This window comes from Lipotes vexillifer, unplaced genomic scaffold (assembly GCF_000442215.2).
Source record: "Lipotes vexillifer unplaced genomic scaffold, Lipotes_vexillifer_v1.1 scaffold1701, whole genome shotgun sequence".
NCBI lineage: Eukaryota > Metazoa > Chordata > Mammalia > Artiodactyla > Lipotidae > Lipotes > Lipotes vexillifer.
Genome location: NW_006794217.1, coordinates 1,229,992 through 1,253,744, shown reverse-complemented (window position 1 = coordinate 1,253,744; position 23,753 = coordinate 1,229,992). Strand labels below are relative to the sequence as shown.

The following is a 23,753-nucleotide window of genomic DNA, read 5'->3' as shown; positions in this document are numbered from 1 at the left end:
AGCTTCCCTTAGGAGCTCAGAGTCCTGTCCAGATGACTTGGGCCTCACGCAGGACAGCCTGGCCCTGGACCCCGGGCAGAGGGCGGAGTGTGAGCCCCGAGAACAGAGTGGCTGGCCTGGGCCGAGGCCCCTCAGAGCTCGGTGGCCACGGCAGGAGGCCTCGGGCCTGGAGTCCGGCGACCCCGGGTTCCCATCCCAGCTCTACTCTCTCCCACGCCGGCTGCCTTCCCCACAGGGGGCTGGGCCTGCTGCAGCGGCGGGAGGGCGGGGGGCGGTACTTGCTGTACTGTCAGAAACCTCTGGACTCCGACGTGGGTCAGGCCAGCCCGCCAGCCGTGAGCCACGGCCTTGAGGGGTCCCAGAACGGAGGCGCTTGGAGCAGGCGGTGCTGCTGGAGGTCTGTCTGTCCATGGGGCACAGGAGCAGGATGGGCTGGCCAGACTGGCACAGGCCGCCCCGTGGGCACGGCTCAGGCCCCCTGGCAAGGGGGGACTCAGATGAGAGGACCACTGGGCCTGCCCCTGAGAGCCTCGCTCACCTTTCAGAGCATCTCTGCGGCCATCGTGTCTGTGTGTGCATCTCGGCCCCTCCCGGGGACAGTGGGGGTGTAGTGGGCAGTGCTGGCTGTTGGCTTCGACCCCCTCTGAAGGGTCTCCATCCCAGAGTGTGGGCCAGCGAGCCGGAGTCTGACTGAGCTCAGGGGGAGCTGCTGCTGGGGCCGGGCCACCCTCGGAACCCGAGAACAAGAGCAGAGACCTTTTCGCCGCTGCCGCCTCCACACCCTGCCCTCAGCCTGCAAACTCATAAGAAGGAAATTGAATGGCTGAGGTAGGTGCACTTTCAGTAAAACAGAGGCACAGCCGGGCTCTGCAGAGGCCTGGCGTGGCCGGCTGGCTGGCCGGCTGCCTGCCCCTCGCTTGCTGTGCCCAACCCCTCGGGTAAACCAGTCTCCAGATTCGGGGCCGGGACCTGGATCTCCGGAGCCGTGTGCCCATGAATGCGTCTTCATCCTGGCAGCTCTGCTTTCGGGTGAGGCTCTCTCTCTTACGTAACGGAGTGCAGTTTATTTTTGAGCTTTCACAGCTGCCTCCTGCAATTCCAGGAGGGTTGGGTTTGATGACGAGGAGGCTTGGGGGTCAGAGCCATGCCAGGGCCTCTTCGGACGCGGCTGGAGGAGGCCAGGGGCCTGGGCCAGAGAGCGGACGGCGCTGCCCCTTGACCTCTGCTCTGTCCCCGCCTGCACTCCGGGGCCCGTCCTCCACACCTGGGCTCCGGGTGATCGAGTCCGCTCTCCCTGACGCCCACTTGTCCACCAGCCTCCCTTCTCCCTCCCCAGGGACTTGCAGAGAGCCCCGAGAGGGGCCTGGGAGGGAGAGGGGCCTGTGGGCAGGGGGGGTGGGAGGAGGTTCGGCTCAGAGGAGAGACGGCCAGCGGGCTGGAGGGCAAGATTCAAAGGGCAGGAGGGGCAAGAGAGGGCCCGGCCGAGACTGCGCCAGTCACGGGGGCCTCAGGAACATCTCAGTGCAGACCGGCTCCCTGGGCTGGCGGGGAGGGCAGGGGAGGGGAGGGGCCCTTGGCTGGGCCCAGGCATGAGGCCCTTGGGCCCAAGTGTCTGGTGACACCATCCCCGGCACAGCCGAGTGGGCTGGGACGTGCACACGGCGGTGAGGTCTGGGGTGGGTGGCCCGGGAGCTCAGCGGAGCCCTGGCAGCCACTCGTCTGCTGCGCTGGCTCTGTCTGCCCGCATGTGGCCCTGCCAGGTCAGGTCCAAGGCTGGCCGCCAGGCCTTGATGTGACAGTTGTGACTGTGCCTGCCGGTGGGCACAGTTTGGGGTCACTGCAGGCTCTGGGAGTCTCTGGCCTCTGGGACCGCAGAGGAGCGTCTCGGGGGTGCCCCGCACAGGCCCCCGTCCCACCAGGGGAAGCCTCAGCTTGCTCTGGGAGAGGCTGAATCAGAGCAATGCCGCTTCCAAGGATGAAGGCCTGTCTTTTACTTACTTAATCCAAACCGTTTTGTGAGTCATTCATTCACACGTATGTAAGCGACTGAGCTACGAGGATCGCAGGAGGGCAAGACGCTGACTGTGCCCCAAATCAGAGTGGTGCTCGTGGTCCCTTCCCTGGACTTGCCTCTGGGCAGGCTTTGCTGGAAGCAGCACCCCTCCCGCCCCACGTGGACCAGGCCACCGCGGCCAGATGCCCTCGGCCTCTGGCAGCCCCTGTGACCTGGAGGAAGCCCCCGCAAGCCCCACATTCTGGCCCCGCCTCGTGGGCTGTGAGGGCCGCGCTGGGCACGGGGCGTGAAGTGCCTGCCAGGGTCCTGGTGCCGGCACGCGGCAGGTGCGCAGAGCATGGCCCCCGAGAGCGGCAGGTGGCACATCTCCCCCAAGCGGGGAGGCCCTGTCTCTCTGTAGGAGTCTGTGAGCTGCGGAACAGGCGGCCTTTTATGCCTGAGGGCAGAGGAGACGCTCCCTTCTCCAAGGTCGGGCTGCATTTATGACCAAACTTTAATTTTTCCCATTGGGCCCCTCAGAGGTACTCAAGGCAGCGCCGTCTGACACGGGGACACGTCACCGCACGCGCTCGGTCAGTGAATTTTTCCTCCTGCTGACGTGTCCGTCCTAGGTGGTCTGGCTGAGAGACAAGGGAAGGACCTGGGGTCAGAGCTGCCCGTTACCCTTTTGATCTCATAGTCTGATTACTCGATCGATCAAAGGCTCCACGCCCACGTCCCCGATGGAGAGGCCTTCAGCTCCGGAACGAGAGTGTCCGCAGGGCCGCTGGGCCGGGTGATGGATAGGGGCAGTCCGGGCAGGGCAGGCGGCAGGCGGCCGGCCAGCCAGAAGCACAGGTGCCGTGAAGAGGCTGCAGGGCGCAGTGCTAGCATCAGAGCTGGGGGGCGGCCGATACCAGGCTGCCCACAGAGCTGCAGGCTGTGTAGACAGGACCTGGGATGTGTGTGCACAACCTTGGCACGTTACAGAGTGTGTGAGAGGTTAGGGTAGTAATGTTGTCGGGAGTTTGGTTCTGGGGGCAGACAGCCCTACCTCCGCCGTGGACCGGCGGCCAAGCCGTCAGTCGCTTGTGTCCATGCTTGTGAGGCGGGAGAGACCCTGCACCCGCCTCGCAGCCACGTGGCGGCAGCAGAGCGTGTTGGGGCCTGTCGGGTAGCCGAACAGCCCCCCCCGCCCCAATCCTCATCCTCCGGCCCTGTGGCGTCTAGCTTGATTGTCTAGAACGGGGCGGGGGGTCTCTCTTTCCTGGAACGCAGGCTCCCTGCAAGTGACCCTGACTGCATCTGCTCGTCTTAAACCAGCACGAGACACACTGGGTCCTGCGGGTTAGCGTGAGGAGGGAGGACGGTTGTCCCCCCCCCACGGGGCGGGAAGGGCAGGACTCACACCAGGCTGACGGCTCGAGGCCTGGGGTTTTCCACACCCCCTGGGCGGCTCCAGATGGGACCACCAGGAAGCACCTGGCCTCGGAGGCAACTCGTGTGCGCTGAGTGGAGCCGCCTCGCTAATTAACGGGGGAATGAATCAGGGTTTAATTACCAGGAAGGCACCTTGGGTGGAGGATTTATGGGAATTGCTACGTGCCTTCCCGATGCCTTCACACAGCTGCTTTCTCCCCGCGTGGCTGTACACCTGGCAGGGGCAGCAAGTGGGCCTGAGGGTCTCTGTCCTGAGCCACCCAGTTAGAACAGGGATGGGGGGGGGTAAAGGATGGTGGGCCCAGGGGTGCCCTCACAGACCCCACCACCCAGGGAGCCTGTCTTCTCCCAGCGGTCTGGTCTCTGGGTGGGCAGTGGGGAACCCCAGGCAGCGTGGTCCACATGTCCACATGACCTCCGCTCTCGCGGCCCCCCTGCCCCGCTGCCTCTCAGCTGGCTTGGACATCCAGCCCTGGCAAGGATTCGGCTGCAGACAGGGAAGCGTTTGTCGACTCGTCTGGTTGGTGCGGGCAGACCCAGGGCTGCAGTCTCGGATTGAGGGTCCCCATCTGTGCCCCTGCCTGGAGGAGAGAGGTGGGCCCAGGCTGCTTCCCGGCTTGTCCTCCCCGTCAGGAGCCGCGTGCGGCCTCCGCGCCCCTCAGCCGGCGCCCTCTGCCCTTCTGTGTCTGTCCTCCCGAGACTGGCTGGGGAGCTGGCTGCCTCTCTCTCCCCCCTCAGAGCTGGAGAAGCAGGTGGAGAGCGCGCAGCTGAAGAACCAACGGCTGAAGGAGGTTTTCCAGGCCAAGATCCAGGAGTTCCGGAAGGTGTGCTACACACTGACGGGCTACCAGGTGGACATCACCACAGAGAACCAGTACCGGCTGACCTCCATGTACGCCGAGCGCAAGACCGACTGCCTCATCTTCAAGGTAGGACGCGCTACACACAGCCGTGCGCACAGAACGTCGACCGTCACCCCGACGGGCAGCCGGCCTCCCCGAGCAGCCCTGACCCCTGCAGGAAGCGTCTGCCCCCAGGCCCCTCATGGCCCTCCTCCTCGGCGTTGGCCCCATCCCTTGGGGGCAGCAGGGCGGGGGGCCCCAGCGTCAGCAGTGCCCACGGGAGGGCTGAGTAACGGGGTGAAAGTCAGGATCGGGCCAGTGAGGTGGCCCTGGCGCTGCCAGGCGTGCAGCCGGACGGCAGCGGACAGGCCGAGGGAGAGGAGCTGCCAAACCTGTGCCGTTCCCGCGGCTGAGGGCCGTCAGGCTGGGGGCTCCCCGGGGGAGCTTGCCGGCGCCGAGAGGATGGGTTTGGAGCTGTTGCACCTGCTGGCGGGAACTCTCAGCAGATCACTGGCATCTCTACTTGCTGGTCCCCGAGGGCACTGAGTCCCAGATGGGAAGCACCCTGCCCACGGCTGCTGCCCGCCCGCCGGCTCAGGGCAGGTGCAGAGTGTGAGCTGAGGACGGGGGGCGAGCCAGAGAGAAGGTAAACAGCGCAGACCGGCCGCGCCGTGCAGGTGCCGGCGGCCCGTGGGGGAGGGGAGGTGCGCTGAGCCTCCTCGGCTTGCGGCAGCTGTGACCCCCTTGGCCAGCTCACTGGACTCTGGGGGACTCGGGCCCCTTCCCACCCTGGCCCCGGGGCTCAGAAGGGCTTCCCTGGAGAGCCGAGCCTCTGTGGAAGGGTCTCGGGTGAGCTGGCGGGAGCAGAGGCCGGCCCCGCACTGCATCCCAGCCCTGCCACCTGAGGCTGGCGCACAGGTTCCCGTGGCCGCGGATCGGGCTGGGGAAGGATCTCAGGTCACGGCGGTTGACTTTATTTTCCCAAAGGTGATTTTTCAGGCAGGAGGAGGGTCAAAGGCAGAGTTAGAAATAGCTGCGTGCTCTTGCAGGTGAGGGCCCGCTGGTGTGTGCCGGGGTGATGGAGGGCTTGGGCTCAGCCCCCGGGCTCTGCTCGGGGAGCTGCGGCCCGGCCCCTGCTGCCGCGTGGGTGGGAGCTGCCTGCTGGTGCCGTTCCATTCAAGGGAAGGCAGGAACTCAGCTCCAGCTCCTTCCCGCAGGGCCTGGCCCCCTTCCCACCTGCTCCCCCGAGGAGTGGGGCTGGAGCCTTTAGAGTGTTCCTGGGAGGTTGTCCCGCGTGAGCTGGCGGCCAGGACGCCTGCTGAGCTGAGCAGCTGGTTGGGAGCTCCCGGAAGCTCCACGTGTGCGCAGGCCGTGTTCATCGCCTTGCGTCTGCTCCCTGCCGTCCTGTCCGCTGTGGTTCCCAGGACCTTTCCTGCCCTCCCCTCTACAGCCCCGGGGACGGAGAGCACCCCATGGCCAGAAGGAGGGGACTGACCGTAAGAACGGCCACAGGGCACAGCTCTGAGCCTGCGGTGCCTGGTGGGCGTTCGGGTTTGCCGGCTGCCCCCTCCTCCGTGCCTGGCCTTCCTCGGGGCCCGGCCTAACCCAGGGCCTTGCAGGATTGGACTCGGGCGACAGGCAAGATGCCGGACACAGATTCTAGAATGTGTCACACCGAGCTTGTGGCCAGCGTGGCCACTGTGCCTGTCTTAACTGCTGAGCCAGAGCTTCCAAATCTGTAAACCGGGGATGCGGTGACGTCCTCCTGTGGGGGCACACAGAAACCCGTGACCCTGTGAATGCACGATGTGGCCGGGCCACCACCCCGCTCCTCGCCAGTCCTAGGCTTACTCGCCCCAGTCTCCCGAGGCCCGAGCCTGGCTCGGCTCCCGCCACAGTGAGGGCTGTGGGCACGGAGGCCGGGCTTCAGCACGTGGCTGCCGCCGACTTGGTGTCCCCCTTGGGGAATGGGCACATGCTTTCCCCACGGGGCTGGTCCTGTGGGTCGTGGCCCCAGCGAGGTCTGGCTCGTGTGAGGGCGCCAGTGCCCCTGGGGCCCTGCTGTGCCTTGCGCTGACCTGTGGCTCCGAGCCGCTGTCCAGGCCTTGCCGACCACTGGTGTTCAGGGACGGGCACTCTCTCCGCTCACCGCCCAGAGCCGTAACCGGTGCAGACGTGGCACCGAGTCAGGAGGTCCCCGAGGCTGGAGCTCCTTCCCGCAGGCACCGTCACCCAGAGTCAGGGCCGTGAGTCCAGAGAGGCCCAGGTGGGGCCCTGCTCTCTGGGACACCGCGACGGGACCGGGGCCCAGGGACCCGGTGGGGAGGTGACCCCTGCCCCGTGCGTGTGCACCCGCCCATGTGGAGGGGAGGCGGGGAGCGGAGCTGGGTCCCTGGGCCCTCGACGAGGGGGCGTGCCTTTGTTAGAAGTAATGAACCAGTACTCATGTGTTATGACCGTAGAGTCCGTGGTTCACCTCATGTGTCGTACGGTTCTGTGGCTTTTGACAAATGCGAGCTGTCAACGTCCCACAGAACACTTGCACGCCCTAAACACCCCCAGCACCGTGGTCTCTCACTGTCTCCGTGGTTTTGCCTTTTCCAGAATGTAGTGGAGGCACATAGTCTGTGGCTTGTCCAGACTGGCTTCTCTACTTAGTGATTTGTACTTGAGGCGCCTCCAAGGTCTTTTCTTGACTCGATGAATGATTTCTTTTTCGCGCTGAGTAATCTTCCACTGTCTGGGTGGACCACAGTTCATCTATACGTTACCTGCTGAAGGACATCTTGGTCATTTCCAGGTGTTAGCAGTTATGGGTAAAGCTGCTGTAAACAGCTTTAAACACTTTTTCAGCCACTTAAACACTTTAGCAAGCTCATTCTCAGCTCGCAGGTGGTGCAGAAGCGGGTCGGGGGCTGGACGCAGCCTGGGGGTTCTCGGCCCGCCGCCCGGGGGTTCTCGGCCCGCCGCCTGGGGGCTCCCGCCCCGGACACGCTGCTCCTCCACTCAGTGCCCCTCCCTCCGACCCTCACAGCCCAGCTTGGGCGTGGCCTCCCGAGAAGCAGAAGCCGCCCTGCGTCCCTCCGTCCTCCCAGCCTGGCCCCGACGAGAGCCCATCCTCGGGGCCAGGCCACTCCCAACACCTGCCAGGGAGCTGGTCTTGTGCAGGGCCTGGCCCCGGGTCCAGATTGGGCGGCAGGTTCACGAGGGCCCAGGAGCAGGGCGCAGGGTGAGCGTGAGGCCGGAGAGCCTGCCCCGGTGGCCCCTCGTCACATTTTGCTGTGGGTCATCCTGGGCGGTGCGTCTGCTCCTCCGTGCGACCGCCTCAGGGCCTGGCCCTCAGCCCCCTCCGCATCTGGTGTGGCCCAGGACTGGCCCAGGACTGGCAGTGGTCAGCGTCTGCCGGATGGAGATGACTTTTGGGGCATGGTTGTGAGGACGCCCCGTCAGGTCGTGGGACGGCGCTGGACTCTGGGCCAGAGCCATGGAGCTGTGGCACCTTCGCGTGGCTTCGTCACGGCACGTGGACATGTGTGTAGGGGACCCGGCGCTCAGACACGTACACCTTCCCCATCTGCCTCTGTCCGGTTGTGCCCGGGTCAGTGCACCTCCTGGGGGGCCCCACGGGCACCTGCTCCTGAGAAATGAAAATACAGGTTTGGGGGAGCGCCGAGGGGTGGAGTCCCTGAGCGGCTTTCCGAGGCTGCAAAGTACAGGTAGTAGGGAGGCGGCTGGGAGGGTCCCGACCCCCCAGGAGCCGGGCAGCCCCCAGGCCGTGTGTCAGCCCCACCCATCTCGCACCCAGAGCTTTTCCCGCACGGACAGACTGGCAGAGGTCCTGATCCCGCTGTCTGGGATCTTTGCCTGCCCCCTGGGGCCCCGCGAGGTGCTGGCCTGAGGTGGAGGGGACTGGGGCCCACACAGACCCGAGGCCCTGCCCCTCACAACCTCCTCCAGCACATCCCTGCTTGCTGGGCCCTGAGGATGGGCAGAGCCGGGTCCGTCCCAAAGTCATCCAGTTGTCAGGGGACAGAGGCTCAGGCTGAGGCCCCCCGTGGCCCTGCTGCCCGCCCTGGAAGGGGCCAGGTATGCAAGCTCCCTTGAGCGTCCCCGGCTCCCCTTATTCAGGCGGGGCCTGCCGGGGGCAAGTGGACACAGGCCACCTCTGCTGCTTCCGGACGTGGGCGTGAGTCTCCAGCCGCCTGCCCCTTCCTTTTGAAGTGGCTGGGAACGAGCAGAGCGCGTGTTTGCGGGCCTGCCCTCACCACGCAGGGAGCAGACCCCTTCCGCCATCCTGGCTTACGGGGCCCCGCAACCCATGGGCCGTGCCCTGGCACCAAGCACTGGGACAGACCCCTCAGCGTCCTGCCTGCTGGATACAGGCCACCAGCCTCCTGAGCTCCCAGGACAGGGCGGGAGGGCCGAGAGGGGCAGCCCCATGGAGGTGACGTCAGGAGGAAGGGAAACTGGGGGGTGGTGGAGGCGGCAGGGGCCTCCCGGGTGTCTTCGGGCCCGACCCGTGCCTCCCTGGAGACAGTTGCCCGGTCCCCGGGGGCAGGGCAGGAGAACGGCACAGCCGAGGCCGGACCAGGCAGAAGCTGGAGCCGTGGGGCAGACGACCACGCAGCCTAGCCCAGGTGCCCGGCGCAGGGCTGGGGCTGGAGCAGGTCAGCAGGAGGGGCGCCTCGGAGCTGCCGTGGCGACAGCTCTTGGCTAGAGGTGGGAGGTCGCAGGGGCTCAGAGGAGCAGGGACGCCTCACGGCCCCCGGGCTCCCCTCGGCAGGTGCTGACCTGGACCCCGCCCCCCACACGAGGCCTCTGGACACCGTAGCGGCCGCGCGTCGCTGGGGCCTCTCCTTGTCCGGGGACACCTGGCCTCCACCTAGCGCTCACAGCCGGAGGCTGGGACTTGGAGGCTGGCGTTATGCTTTCTTCCTCTTTCTGCACGGCAGAAAGTTGACAGCGGCTCCTTGCGGCGAGCTGAGAGCAGAGGGCCTATGACGGGGCACTGTGGCCCCGGCCTCTTGGTGGCTGAGCGGGGCCGACTAGTGGGTCTGGGCAGCGAGCAGGTGGCAGGCAGCCCCTCGTGGAGCTGGCGCAGGGGACTGGCCCCTGGGGCCGGTTCCCTGGCAGGTGGCTTCCTGGAGGCTTCATCCACAGGCTGGGGCCTTCGTATCGGGAGAGGGGCTGGTCCAAAGCTGGGACCCCCCCCCGCCTCGCTGAGGCTGAGCAGGGAGGTCCTTCCCCCTCTCCGCTCTGCTGTCTGTCCCAAGACCCGGACGTGGAGTCCGTGGTTTGACGGAGGTCAGGCACCGGGAGCAGTGACTGATGCAGTGACCACCCACCCCCCGTCTGTGCATGAGCGCCGAGATGACCCCAGGAAGGAGGCGGGAGGAGGCTGGCTCCGCAGGCACTGGTGTCCCCACAAGGACTTCGGCCCCAGCGGCTCAGACCTGTTGGACCCCAGGCCGGCAGGAGGCCTGGCCCTGGCTACTCCGACCCCCAGCACTCCCTGGGGTGCTCTAGGATCTGGTGGCATCTTGTAACTGAATACGGTTCACCTGTGATGGGGCCGAGGTGCAGGCAGGTGAGATGCAGGTGTGGGCGACTTACGGGCCGCCCGGGGCTGGGTGCTGGCTGGACTCCCAGCCCCACGCTGCCCCTGGTGGGCGCCGAGGCAGAGGCTTGGGTCTGGGGGTGGGTGGGCTCCAGCGGGCAGGCAGGCAAGCGGGGCAGGCGGCCCTCCTATGCCCGGCGGCTGCTGGCAGGTCCATTCTATGAGAAGGGCCGTGTCCCTCAGCTCCCCCCACGGCCCACCAGCCCCACCCCAGGGTGGAGACGGCCAGCAGAGTCAAGCCAACCCTGGGCTTAAATCCCAGCAGCCCCTCGGCCGAGAGCCCTGGTCTCCCCAGAGGTGCTCGTGAGGGGCCAGGCTTGCAGTGCTGGTGGCCGGCGGCCTCGGGCCAGCTCCTGGGCTGGAAGGCGGCGGGTGTTTGGCTGTAGCCCTGCCCGCGTCAGGCCTGGGGTGTGGTCTCGCCCAGCCTCCCCACCCTCCGTGGTTCACCTCCGTGTTCAGAGATCAGGCCTCCAGGTGCTCAGACTTACCTGGTCTCCCCTTCACCTTACGGACGAGGAGGCAGACCTTCCAGGAGGGCAGTGGCCCCGGTCACTCCACGCCGAGAGTCCAGGAACTCGAGTTAGAGTGTCTATTCTGAGTTGGCTGAGGGACAGGGAAAGCGGGGTTTGCTTTGTCTTCTTTTGTTTTTGAAGCAGAAGCGCTGGCCGTTGGGGCCCTAGGCTGCTGCCTCCTCATCCACGCGTAGACCCGACCTGTGACCCGGGTCGTGCAGGGTCCCTTCCCACCCAGCTCAGCCCGGGGGCCGGCCTGGGTGCCATACCCTCCTGGGCTGCAGTGAGCACGGTGCAGTTAGCCTCCAGGTCCCCGGCCGCTGAGGAGCTGGACGGCGGCCCCCAGGCTCAGAAAGCCCTGGGGCTCCCAGAAAGGCTGCCCCAGGAAAGAGGGCCGATAACCCGCCTATCTTGATGTGGTTTTCCCACTGCCCACGTGGCATGGTTCATGGACCAAACCTCTGCTCCGACCTGGGGCCCGTCACAGGCTGCTTAGGGACCGTGTCCCCTTCGACAGGCCTGGTAGGAGGGTGCAGGGCCTTGCAGGGGCCCAGCTCTGGTCTTGGCGCCGCTGGCCAGTGCCGCTGTGCGGTCAGCCGGGGCCTGGCTCAGAGAGGACGGCGAGCCGGCCCCGCCAGGAAGTGGGGGGGCTGAGAGCTTGCGCCGGGGGGCCGGCCGGGCAGACGGCGTCCTTTCTCCTTGGCTTTCTCCCCTGACAGGGTGTCGGGACCGTTCGCGGGCTCCCGTCTGAAGGAGCCGACTTGTGGGGCCTCCAGGCTCCTGCTGTAATGCTGAGCTCGAAGTAGGCGCTGTAATCTGAACTTGCCTGTGTCTGGGCTCCGCTGAACGTCAGGTGCGTTGCTCGGGATGCACGCTGACTCGAGAGCCTCTCAAACCTGGCTGGGCGGGCGTTGCAGTGGCTCAGGATGTTGGAGGGGCCACACAGAGTGCTGTGGCCGCGTCCCATCTGCCCGGACACACCTGCCTCCTGGGAGGAGGGTGAGAGCCAGGGCTCGGCTTTATCCGGAGGGCCCCCCAGCAGAGCTGCCACTGCCCGTGTTTGCCGGGCCCTTCTGTGGACGGGGGTGGGCTTGGGGGGGGGGGGCGGGTCTGGAGTTAGGTCTGGGAGCCATGGGGATCCCAGGGCACGGCCCTCAGCACAGGGCAAGGAGAGGCTGGCGACGTCGGGATGAAAGTCGACAAAGACGGGTAAAGAACCGGCCGACGGGCTTCCCTGGTGGCACAGTGGTTAAGAATCCATCTGCCAGTGCAGGAGACACGGGTTACAGCCCTGGTCCAGGAAGATCCTACATGCCACAGAGCAACTAAGCCCGGGCGCCACAAATACTGAGCCTGCGTGCCACAACTACTGAAGCCTGCATGCCTAGAGCCCGTGCTCTGCAACAAGAGAAGCCCCACCTCAATGAGAAGCCCACGCACCGCAATAAAGAGTAGCCCCCGCTCGCCTCACCTAGAGAAAGCCTGCGCGCAGCAGTGAAGACCCAACGCAGCCAAAAATAAATAAATAAATTTATCAAAAAAAACAAAAATCGGCCAACTTGGCGTAGAGGGAGTGCTGCGTTCGGGCTCACTGGAGTCGGCCGGGAGGAGGCTGACCAGGGTTGGACTGCATGACAGCATTCCCCCAGGAAAATGAACCATTTTCTTCCGGTGTCCCTGGGCCCCTGGCAGTGGGAGGCAGCACAGTGCAGTGGAAGAGCTGGTTTCAGTTCCATCATCTCGTGCAAAGGCCCTGTGGTCCAGGAGGCCTGGGCAGCCTGAGGACTGAAGCCAGGCCATGGGGCTGAACCCCGGGGTTGCGGAGGAGGAAGATGTGGGCTTTTCCAAGGCAAGACCACGTGATGGGCACTGCTGTGTGGGTCAGCTTGGGCTGCCGTAGACCGCGCCACAGACCGGCAGCTCGGACGGCAGTCTGGAGCCTGGACGTCCGAGACCGGTGCTGTCGGGTCATTCCAGGCTCGCAGGTGGCCACCTTCTCTGTATGTCCTCACGTGGGTTCCTTGTGCACGCACTGGGGGGCGGCGGGGGTGGGGGGCAGAGAGCCCTCTGTGTCTCCTCTTCTCCTAAGGACGCCAGCCCTCTTGGATCAGGGCCCCACCCTGATGGCCTCGTTTTACCTTCGTTACCTCATCAAGGGCCCTGTCTCCAGATACAGTCGCTTGGCTGGGGGGGGGGGGCCCTCAACACGTGAATCTGGAGGAGTGCGGTCCAGCCCGCAACGGTATGCAGCAGGTCCCTTGTTTCGTCAGTGTGTATTCGATGGTCATGCAAGTCAGTACACGTCTGTAAAGCTGGTGACTTTGATTCTCTAGGCCTGGAGAGATCGGAGCCTGAAGGGGAGACCCACCGCCCTGTGTGGGGTGGGATAGCAAAGATCAGCCCGGTGTTGGCTGGGCCTGGGCCTCTCATTGGGCTTTAGTGACCCCCTCAAACCAGAAACCTCTCAGCAGCAGGGGGCCCCACCCAGGAACGCCCCCTAGCCCCACCCCAGAGAGCCGGTTGCCTCCTCGACCCGCAGGGGGCTTTGCCCGAATCCTTCACACGCACCAGACCCTCGGCCAGTTCCTGCGCCCCGCCCCTTGCATCCCCCCCGTCAGCCCATCGCCCCGCCCATTCCCTCCAGGCCTCACCTCATCCCCACCCACACCCCCGCCTCACCCAGAACTTGGCTCAAGAGACCCTCAGACCAGCTCCTTCCCCAGGCCCAGGGCAGTCATCCTTCCCTGGTGACAGGGACACCTGATTTCGGGGCCATCAGCCTGGAGAGGGCCCACCAGCACCAGCTCACAGGCGCCTCTGCCAGCCCGTAAGGATCCCGGGGCTGGCGCCATCCGCCGCTAGACTGGACCCTGTTCCCAAGGCCCTAGAGGGTCACTGGGTGCCGCTTTTCCAGCTCATGGAGCCACCAAGACCCCAGCACAGGACCACCTGCTCTTCTCTGGGGTTGGGCCTCTGCATTCGAGCCAAAGCCGAGGACCGGGCCGGGCGCAGGCAGGAGCGCTGCCGTGAGACGGAGCCTTTGCTTGTCTCGCCGTGGCTGTCGGTGTGGATGCCGAGTCTCCAGGGCAGCCGGTCCTGATGAGCTGTGCAAACTTCATTAGTTCACGTCAAAGTTTGTGGAAGGTGTCTCTCCGGGAGCCTGTGCGAACAGCCTCTGGTTGCCAAGAGGACCGGCCTCCTTGACAAGGTGACGATGCTGACATGGAACAGCCTTCTCCAGCCTCTCAGCTCCTCCTGTGTCGTAAAGAGACTCCTCTTCCTGGCTGGCCCCTCCTCCGATGCGCCACTGTTGTAAATAATATTAAAGCATTTTTCTCCAAGGAGACCGAAGGGAGCGTGGGGCTGGAGTGGGGGAGGTGTCCTGAGACCAGGAACGGTACAGGCGCCGCGGAGCTGGGGGCCGGGCCAGCCTCTGCTGCCCATCTTGGGGGCACAACTGTGGTACAGGGGACAGGACACCGTGCGGGGCCCGTGCGGAGCCCCCTCGGGGAGCTAGGGTCTCAGAGGGCCTCCGGGGGGGCTGGGTGCGGGCTGCCCCCCTAGGGCAGCGTGCTCTGACTCTGACCCCTGATGGAGGTCTGGGCCCGCCAGCTCTGCAGTGGGAGAGTGTCCTGTTCGCTGTCGCGCTCGCTCGCTGCCCCACGCGCAAGCCGGGGTCAGGAGGCACGCGTGCCAGGTCCAGGGTGGGCGCCGAGGTGGAATGGGCTCCCCTGGCTAGCCCTGCCCCTCAGGCCCGCCAGTCACGGCTCTCCCCTCCAGCTTCACTGAGACACGGGGATGGCTCTGCCCCCGCAGCCACGTGGAGCCTCGGCCTTGGGCCTCAGGTTGGCGGATGGAAAGTGGTCCTGGCGTCACCCATGGGAGGAGCAGTGACAGGACTCCTGGTCTGGGCTCTGGTGGCTTCTCTCTTCCACAAGGTCCCTCTTGTGATCCTTGGTGCGAGGCGCACAGAGCACCCACCGAAGATGGGCGGAGACCCCCCGGCAGAGTGACCGTGGGGCTGAGCCTCGGCATGCACCTCCGTCCTGCGGACCCGGCGGGGCCCCAAGGGTTCGGAGAAGGCAGGTGACCAGGTGCGGCTGGTAACTCACCTGTGAACCGGAGCCCCGGGGTTTGGGGGGTGAGGCGCCTGGACCCGGTGCTGGCCCCCCAGGCAGTGGGGCTGTCACACACCCAGCTTCCCCAGGGCCAGGGCCGTGTTGGGGGCTGGGCTTCCCCTTACGCTGGGGGAGGGGGTTTGGTTTCAGGGTCAGAAATTCTTAGATAAAGACAGATGTTTAAAATCCCCAGGGTCGGCACGGGTCTGGGACAGGTTTACAGCTGAGAGAAGCTCTGATGAGGGTTTGGGCGGGTGGGCGGGGGGGGGCTGATCTCCCGAGGAGAGTGTCCCAGGCTGGAGTTGACGAACTTTGTGTGTGAGGGACCAGCTTGTGAGTATTTTCAGCTTTGCAGGCCACGTCGCCTCTGTCGTAGCTGTTCCGCTCTGCCCAGGTCACGCACGTGCAGCGGAGGGCGGCGTGGACCCGAGGGTCGCGACCGTGTGCCTGTGGTGCTTCCTTTACAGAGCAGCCGGCGGGTTTGGCCTACGAACCATAGTTTCACTGACCCCGTTCTAGGAGAGCGGGGTCTGCTTGCCGATGACCACGGCAGCTTCCCAAGTTAGGGAGTCATTTCGCGCGTGTCTGTGACAGGTCCAGGTGCACCGGGCTGAGCGGCCCCTGCAACCCCTGCCGCTCATCCTCTACTGGACGAGTGAGAAAAGCGGGTCCCCTGCTGTGGTCTGACCCTCCAGAGCCCTTCCTGGGGCTCCAGCCCCTACGTCTGGCCTGTCCCCGCTCTGCAGCAGCCACGCGGAGGCCAGGGTCGGGACGGCTCAGCATGGCCTCCGGCTGGCCTCACCTTTGTTGCTCCCGGTGGGCTCTGTGGACCCGTGGCTGGATTTTAACCGGCTCCCCAGCCCCTCTTCCTTCCTCCCTCCTCTGCTGACACCCACCTGGCGACGGGCCAGGCTGGCCAGGCTCTGGGTGCCTTAACTCCTGCCCTGCCACCCTTCCCCCGCAGTGGGCTGGGGAGGGTAGAGCCCCTGGTCCTGCATCTGCCTGGGCTGGCGTGGCCGTGGTGTCTGGCTCTGGGTCCCCGCCCCTGCCAGCGGACGGGCCTCGGGCTCAGCCCACCCCAGACGTGGACGAGGGCTCGGTGCCCCTGTTTTGTCTCTGTTGAATTCATTTTCATAGTTGCTCTATTTATAGCAAGGAGTGTTTGTTTTCACGTTTCGGTGGTGACGTAAAGCTTCTTTTCAAGCTAAGTCTGTGTAAGTTGATAAAGATGGTTGATTTAAAGAAAAACATCAAGCAAATGATAGAGCTGGCAGGCGGCATCCACAGATGCCTGCCACTTAGAAAGCTGCCGTGGGCTCACTCGTTCGCTCCCCAGCAAGGCCTGCGACGTGGCACAACTCCTTTGTCACAGATGAGGTTTCCCACGTTTGGAAAGGCGAGCCAGCTTACAGCTAGTGGCAGCCAAGCCAGGGTGGCTCCAAGGCCTGTCCCACGGCAGGTGCAGGGCCACAGGGGGCGAAACACGCAGACTCTGGGGCTGGGGGCCCCACCGAACTGCCCAGGGCAGTGAGGCGGACAGGAGCCGGGACGGAGCGGGGGAGGTGGTGGTCAGCCCGAGACCGCCACGGCCTCTGGGACTGAAAAGAGGAAGCCCCTCTGCGTCATCTCTTTATACGCAGTGTGAAGCCTGTGCTCGCTCTCGGGGCTGGGCCGAGTGGACCCTGTGGAGTCCAGGCTGGTCTCGGGAGGGCCGGGCAGGACGCTCGCAAACCAGGCACCGCCACATCCATCTCCTGCAGCCTCAGCTCCTCCCCCACGCTCCCGTCCACTCCGCTCAAGGCTCACTGGCCGCCAGGCTCCTCCTGGACTCGCCGAGTGCGCTGCCTCAGGACCCTTGTATGTGCCCTCGCCCTACCCTGGTCCCTGAGTGCCTCGTCCAGGGCTCTGCTCAGAGGCCGCCTCGTGCACAGGCCTGTCGTGACTGTCCTGTCCAGAGGAGCCATCGCTCTGTCCAGGGCCTCCCCTGCTTCGTTTTTTGGCTGTTGTATCACGTACCTGTTTATTTTCTGTCTACGCCACTGGAATACAGACGCTCAACAAGAGCAGTAACTGTCCGATTTGTTTCCAGTTGTGTCCTCAGCACCCAGGGCAGAGCAGTGCCTGACCCATAACAGGCACTCAGTCGGTCCTGGGTGGGTGGACAGTGGACAGATGGACGATGCAGAAGGAAGTGATGGGCTGTCTGCAGGCCCTGCGAAACTCACGGGAGGAGCAGATGCTGGGGTGCGCCTTGAAGGCCGGGGAGGGTCTTGGGGGAGGAAGGCTCCACAGGCAGAGGACCCAGCACAGGGAGGTCTGAGCCGGGGAAGCACGACACTCGCAGGGGGTGCGGTGGCCACAGTGCAGGCGTGGCACGGCTGTCCGTGTCTCTGGCCTGTGTCCAAGGCAGGTGGAACTGCAGGGAGGGTGGGGGGTGGGTCTCGCCTACTGCGATGGACCCGCTGTCAGGTGCGTGCCTGGCTGGCCGAGCGCTAGGCTCTCTGCGTGCGTTTCTCGTCTGTCCACCCAGCAAGCTCTGAGGTGGACCGTCCCTGTTCCACACGAGGGGACAGAGACTCAGAAGCACTGGCTGCCCAAGGGGGCTTGGGGCCAGGCTGCCGGCCTCGGAGAACATGTCACCCTCCGTCCCCACTCACACGGCAGTGCCCTGATCTCGTGCATCACCTCCCAGAGGTGACGCCTGGGCCAGCAGCCGTTGGCACACACTAGCCTGCATCTTCTGAATCGCAGTGCATGGGTCGTGAGGAGTTTCTAGAACCTGAGAATGCCAGCGCTCAGACCCGCCCAGAGCCGCTCTAAGCCAGCAGGTGGGTGAACCCACGCCCCCTTGAGGCTGGTGCCCGTACAGCTCCAGAGCTGCGGGAAGGGGCGTGCTGGTGTGGCCAGGGGTGTAGCCGCCTGCCCTGCTGTGTGGGCATCCGGCCTCCCACACCCTGAGGAGCCTGGGATCTGGGAGGGAGACTGTGGAGACAGGTCCCTGTGGCCACTCCCGCCCCCTGCCCGCTCAGCGTGAGATGCCACAGCCCCGATGCCAGCCTGCCAGCTCTGACACCCAGGGGCCTGGTGCGTGTGCTCTGGGACCCCCGCCCTTATTGATGGGAGCTCCAGCAATGATTTCCCCAGCCCTCAGCCTAACCCCATGGTGAGGAAAATCAAGCTGAAATTATATTTCAAATGTTAAACCAACCAATTTTTAAAAACCCAGTCACATAGAAACATGCATTTTCAAAACACCATTGTTTGTTCTGTCATGATTAATGTAAGCAGGGAAGGAGGTTTGGGCTCTGCAGGGCAGCCGGGTCCAGCGCTGACACTGCGCCCATGACTCGCCCCAGCGTCTGGCAGGTGCAGGGCAGGAGGAGGAGCCCAGCCCCAGAGCCTTCCTCTGAGCCCAGACCTGCAGGTCCCGGACCCCACCTGTGTTTCTGACCGGGAGCCTGAGAGGGTGCCGAGCTAGCACTTCTGACCGAGTGCCAGTGCCCTGGGACAGGCGTCCCCTAACCCAACCCAGCCCCAAGGTGAGGCCCGGCCTGGTTGTCCCCCTGGATGCACCCTCTCTCTCCAGTGCTTCCTTCCCACTCTTCCTCCTGGTTTGGCCTCCCTCTCCTTTCTCTCCCTGGCAGCCTGACCTGTCTGCACTTTAGATCAGCACAGGAGCCCACTTGGGGAGCCTGGTTAAGAGGCCATGTTTGTGTAGGACGGGCTGTGTCTACTGGTCAAGGGCCAGTGAGGAATAAGAGTGGTTCAGCCAGTACTACCCAAAGCCATCCACAGATTCAGTGAGATCCCTATCCGATTACCCATGGTATTTTTCACAGAGCTAGAACAAAAAAATCCTAAAAATTATATGAAACCATAAAAAGCCCAGAATTGCCAAAGCAGTCCTGAGGAAAAAGAACAAAGCTGGAGACATAACCCTCCCAGACTTCAGACAATACTACAAAGTTACAGTAATCAAAACAGCATGGTATTGGCACAAAAACAGACATATTGGATCAATGGAAAAGAAGTAAACCCACTCACCTACGGTCAGTTAATCTACGACAAAGGAGGCAAGAACATACAATGTACAAAAGACAGTTCCTTCAGCAAGTGGTGTTGGGAAAGTTGGACAGCTGAATGTAAATCAATGAAATTAGAGCACCACACACAAAAATAAACTCAGAATGGCTTAAAGACTTAAATATAAGATACGACAACATAAAACTCCTAGAACACAGGCAAAACGTTCTCTGGCATAAATCATATTAATGTTTTCTTAGATCAGTTTCCCAGGGCAGTAGAAATAAAACCAGAAATAAATAAATGGGACCTAATCAAACCTACAAACTTTTGCACAGCAACGGAAACCATAAACAAAATGAAAGACGACATACAGACTGGGAGAAAATATTTGCAAATGATGTGACTGACAAGGGCTTACTTTCCAAAATATACAAACAGCTCATACAACTCAATAACAAAAAAAAGCAAACAACCCAATCGAAAAATGGACAGAAGCCCTAAATAGACATTTCTCCAAAGAAGACATACAGATGACCCACAGGTACAACAGGAAAAGATTCTCAGCATCACTAATCATTAGAGAAATGCAAACCAAAACTACAAGGAGGTATCATCTCACACCGGTCAGAAAGGCCATCGTCGAAAAGTCGACAAATAATACACGCTGGAGAGGGTGTGGAGAGATGGGACCCCTCCTACACTGTCGGTGGGGATGTAAGTTGGTACAGCCACTATGGAAGACAGTATGGAGGTTCCTTAAAAAACTAAAAATAGAGCTACCATATGACCCAGCAGTCCCACTCCTGGGTATATATAGGGACAAAACCGTAATTCGAAAAGATACAGGCACCCCAGTGTTCACTGCAGCACTATTTTACAATAGCCAGGACATAGAAGCACCCTAAATGTCCATGGACAGATGAATGGATAAAGAAGGCGTGGTACATGCATACGACGGAACACTACGCAGCGGTCAAAAAAGAATGAAATAATGCCATTTGCGGCAACATGGATGGACCTGGAGATTATCGTACTCAGTGAAACAAGTTAAAAGGAGAAAGACAAATATCATATATCACTTATAGTTGAAATCTAAAATATGATACAAATGAACTTACTCACAAAACAGAAACGGACTCACAGATGCATATGGACAAAGGAAACAAACTTAAGGTTACCAAAGGGGAGAGGGGGGTAGGTGAGGGATAAATAAGGAATTTGGGATTAGCAGATACAAACTGCTGTATTTAAAATAAACAACAAGGTCCTACTGTACAGCACAGGGAACTCTATTCAATATCCCATGATAAACCATAATGGGAAAGAATATGAAAAAGAATATACGTACATGTATAACCGAGTCACTTTGCTGGACACCAGAGACCAACACGTTGTAAATCGACTACACTTCGATTTAAAAATTTAAAAATAAACTAAAAAAAAAAGAATGGTTCGTCCACCTCCAGAAGCATCGCCAGGCACTCAGGGCGTGGTGCCGCCTGCGAGGGCCGGGTAGCAAGCTGTCCTTCCCCCGTCACCTCGCCTGGGATGGAGACTCAGAGCCACGCAGACAGAGCCCCTGGCACAAGCTGATGCTGGAGAGGTCGTCCTTGCGGGGACCTTGTTGGAGAGAAGGGAGTCCTCAGGGCGTCCTGGAGTCTGGCAGCCCCGGCCCCCTTGCCCGGACAGGCACCTGGAGCTGTCTGCAGCGGGGGCTCCTACAGGCACTCAAGGAGGTGCTTGTTGGAAACACGTGGGCCCCGTGGGGGTGACCGGTGGGTGTGAGGAAAGGCTGGAGGCAGGGGTCAGGACACCTGAGCGACTGGTCCGCTGGCTGCCCTGGGGGAGGATGTTGGGGGCGGGGCATGGCCCATCCCTGGCCAGACCGATCATCCTAGATCTCGGGCGCCAGGCCTGACGTGGCAGGAGGCACCACATCCTCCTGCCCACGGGGTGAGGAGGTGGCCCTCAGCCCGTCAGCCAAGCCCTGAAGGTGTCCTGCAGGCGCAGGGGGAGGCTGGGTCTCCCCCTCGTCCCCGACTCTGACTGCCCCAGGCCCCCGGCCGTGGCACGTGCACTAGCCCTTCTCTGACAGGTGGCTGGCGACGCTGCTCATGGGAGATTGATTCCCTTTGGTGAGTTCCATCCTGGTGGTGCCGACGGTCTCCTGGGAGAGCGCCAGACCCTCCAGGGAGGGACTGCAGCGGGCAGGGGGTGGGCTGCAGCCAGAGGCCACTGGGGCTCCCTCCAACCGTCCTGGTCCCGGGCTGCCTGTCTCTGGGACGTCTCAGGGTCATGGTGCACATGCAAACCCGACGGGTTTCGGGGCCTGCCCGGCGGCCGTGCCGTCAGGCGGCAGTCTGTGTCTCCGTCCCCCGAACTCCTGCCGCACGCCCCCTGCTAATCCTGAGGGGGCCCCCACGCCCGGAACGGAAGACCTCAGTGAATGTTTGTCCGGTGGATCCCAGCCACCGTCGTGCCCGTCACCAGGCCTCTCGCCACCCTCTGTCCCCTGAATCCGAGGGCTGCCCACGGGCGCACGCGTGAACCGTGAGGGGTCTGCCTGCCTCTGGGGGCACTAGTTCCAGGCGGCTGGGACACGCGTGCTCAGGGCCCCAGTTCCGCTCCCGCTGCCTCCGAGTGCCCCAAGGGCCTCGTGCAGGAGTCGGGCCGGGAGTGGCCCCACCACAGACGCCGAGTGATTTAGCGATGTGATTACTTCCTAACGCAATACCTCACAGAGCTTTTTATTGGATTTTCTCCCTTTCCTTCCAAATGCTCTTTGGAAATAAACACCTGGGGCTGTTATACTTTATATCACTCAGTTTAATTAGCTTTTAAATCACATAATGTCACCGGACCGCTCTCAGATGTCGGCTGTCTGGGCCAGGCTGAGCAACCTGGGTGCCGCCCCACATGTCTGCCCCGGCGAGGCCCTCGCAGCCGTGACTGGGGGCCCGTGGGCCTGCACCTCTCAGACGGGACACGGGCTCCACGAGCAGCCTTCCCCGTGTGGCCTGAGGTCCAGGCTCTGCTGCGATGGCCACGTGCCCCGCCCCGGTGCCTGGCAGCAATGACGGCGGCCTGGAAATCCGAGGAGCGGGTCGGACCCCGGGAGCCTTGGAACCGGGCGCGAGGCCCAGGAAGGCCACTCAGACGAGGCTAGCGGGAGTCGTGTTAGGACAGACCCTGTGCCGGGTCACTCGGGAAATTAGATTCCCCCGTAAGGTCACCCACTCTGACGGAAAATTAGGCGGTATTTTCCTAACCGAGCGTGGCTGTTCCTTCTTGGAGGGGAGGTGGCCTCCTGTCCAGCATTCCGTGGTGCATCGTGAAGTCAGCCGCTCCCCGTGTGCGCCTCGTAGGAAGCCCTGTGCATCCGAGGGCAGCCCAGGTCGCCTTCCCCACCAGGTGGGAGGCGGGAGCCCCCCGACCTTCCCGTCCTCTCGCGTCTGTCCTCGGTCCCCCTTTAGGCCCAGGTCGGGGGTCTTCTCAGGGTCCTGCCCGAGGAGCTGCCCCCAGTTCTCAGCTGTGGGACCAGCTTAGCACGGCCCGCGCAGCCCCTCCCCTGGTGGCCGTCCAGGGCCCGGACGCACTTAGACGCGTAAATACGCGAGTCAGCGTGGCTTCCCCTCCTGTGCGGGGTCATGCCGCCAACTGCAGGGGCGTCTGAGCCGGGCAGACGCAGGCCTGTGTGGCCTGTGAGCCTGCGTGTGTGCCCGGGTACACAGGCGTGGGTCTACTGCATACGCTCACACACAGTTGTGACAGGACGGAGGAAACGGCGTGTTGACGTAATCGTGAGTGTTGGATGTTTCTTTCGTCACGTTTTCCTAGGGTGACACGTCGTCCGTACAGAGTGAGGATTATTTTGTGTACCACAGTCAGTGTGAGCTGTTGGCTGTCCCCCTGAGGCCTGGGCCAGTGTCCTGCGGGTGGCCCGACTTGCGCCACGGGGGCGTGGCATCCCCCGGGGACGTGGGCAACAAGGTCACCACCAAGGCTCTGGCCTTGTCCTCGCTTGAGCCACAATCACGTGGAATCCCGACCGTGTCCCCAAGTGGGCCCAGCCTCATGCTGTCCTGCCTCCAGAGCTCAGGCCCAGCCTGTGGTGCGCAGGAGGGCCGGCGACACCGCACGAGCCTTCCCTCGCCTGGTCTCCCAGCCCCGGTGGGCCCGAGCCCAAGGAGACCGCTCTCCGCCGTGGGACGGGCCACGGCGGAAGTGCGGCGTGGGTGGTGACCCTCGGCCTCGGAGGAGCAGCTGGCAGCGTGGGGCTGGGGCCTCCGGGCGGGTGTCCTGCCGGTGGCCGTGTGGCCTGTGGGCCCAGGGTTTCCAGGGTTCAAAGGAGCTGGAAACAAGCAATATTTATGCTAATTTCCCTGAGTTTGTAGCAGTGGCTAACATTTGTAAACAACACTGCATCAAGGAAAACACACGGGGTGAGGTTCAGCCCACAAGCCACGTGCGGGCGTGCAGACCACCCAAGGCGCCTCCACCACTGCCCCCCCCCCCCTCCATCGCTGTCACACGGTGTTCCCTGGGATCTGTCCTGGGAGCAGATTCTGAGGCTGCGCCGTCCTGCCCTTGGGCGAGGATGGGCTCCACGCAGCCCAGGACTCGGCGTCAGAGTCCGGATCCCTCCAGTGTGCTTTGTGCGGGGCGGCCACTCGCCATGTTGGGTCAGGGAGTCTGATGCCTGGGGCTCTCCGAACCTTCCTCAAGGACCAGCTCTGCAGGGTCCCCTAAACCGCCGCGCCCTCTGGTCGCTGCCGCGCAGTCTCTGCTGTTGCCGCCCACCGACACCAGCACGTGAGGATGTGTCCTGGGTCCTGAGAGGGAGTTGGTGCTTACTCGGCAGAAAAGGCCGGCGAAGCTGGGAAAGAAACGCGGTCTTCACACACTCCAAAGAGAGCAATTTCCCTTTCCCAGGGCAGATACGAATGTGACAGGCCTTTAAAAAATCATTTCCAAGATTAAATCACAGGAAGATACGTGCAAGAAGTGAGGAGATTATTTATATTCTATTCCTGGGTCCAGGGAGCAAATCAACTGCAGAATATGAGTGGAAATTTCTTTTTTTAAATGAATGTGGCCAGTGAAAGTGCAGGGCTCTCAGCAGGACGTGAGCTCTCCTGTTGCAGATGAAGAAAATCCCGTGATACAATTCAAGCCCCGCGAAACAGGTCTGAAGGCGAAGGGCAC

The 23,753-nt window shown here is 63.0% G+C and overlaps 1 protein-coding gene across 1 annotated transcript in view; it reads left to right on the top strand.

The window, feature by feature from the left end:
- LOC103072712 (mitotic spindle assembly checkpoint protein MAD1-like) overlaps positions 1–23,753 on the top strand; it is a 147,565-nt gene that overhangs the window by 109,140 nt on the left and 14,672 nt on the right. Inside the window, exon 7 of the mRNA XM_007467089.1 lies at positions 4,172–4,362. Within this exon, the coding sequence (XP_007467151.1) occupies positions 4,172–4,362 (191 nt within the window). The remainder of the gene's footprint in view (positions 1–4,171; positions 4,363–23,753) is intronic.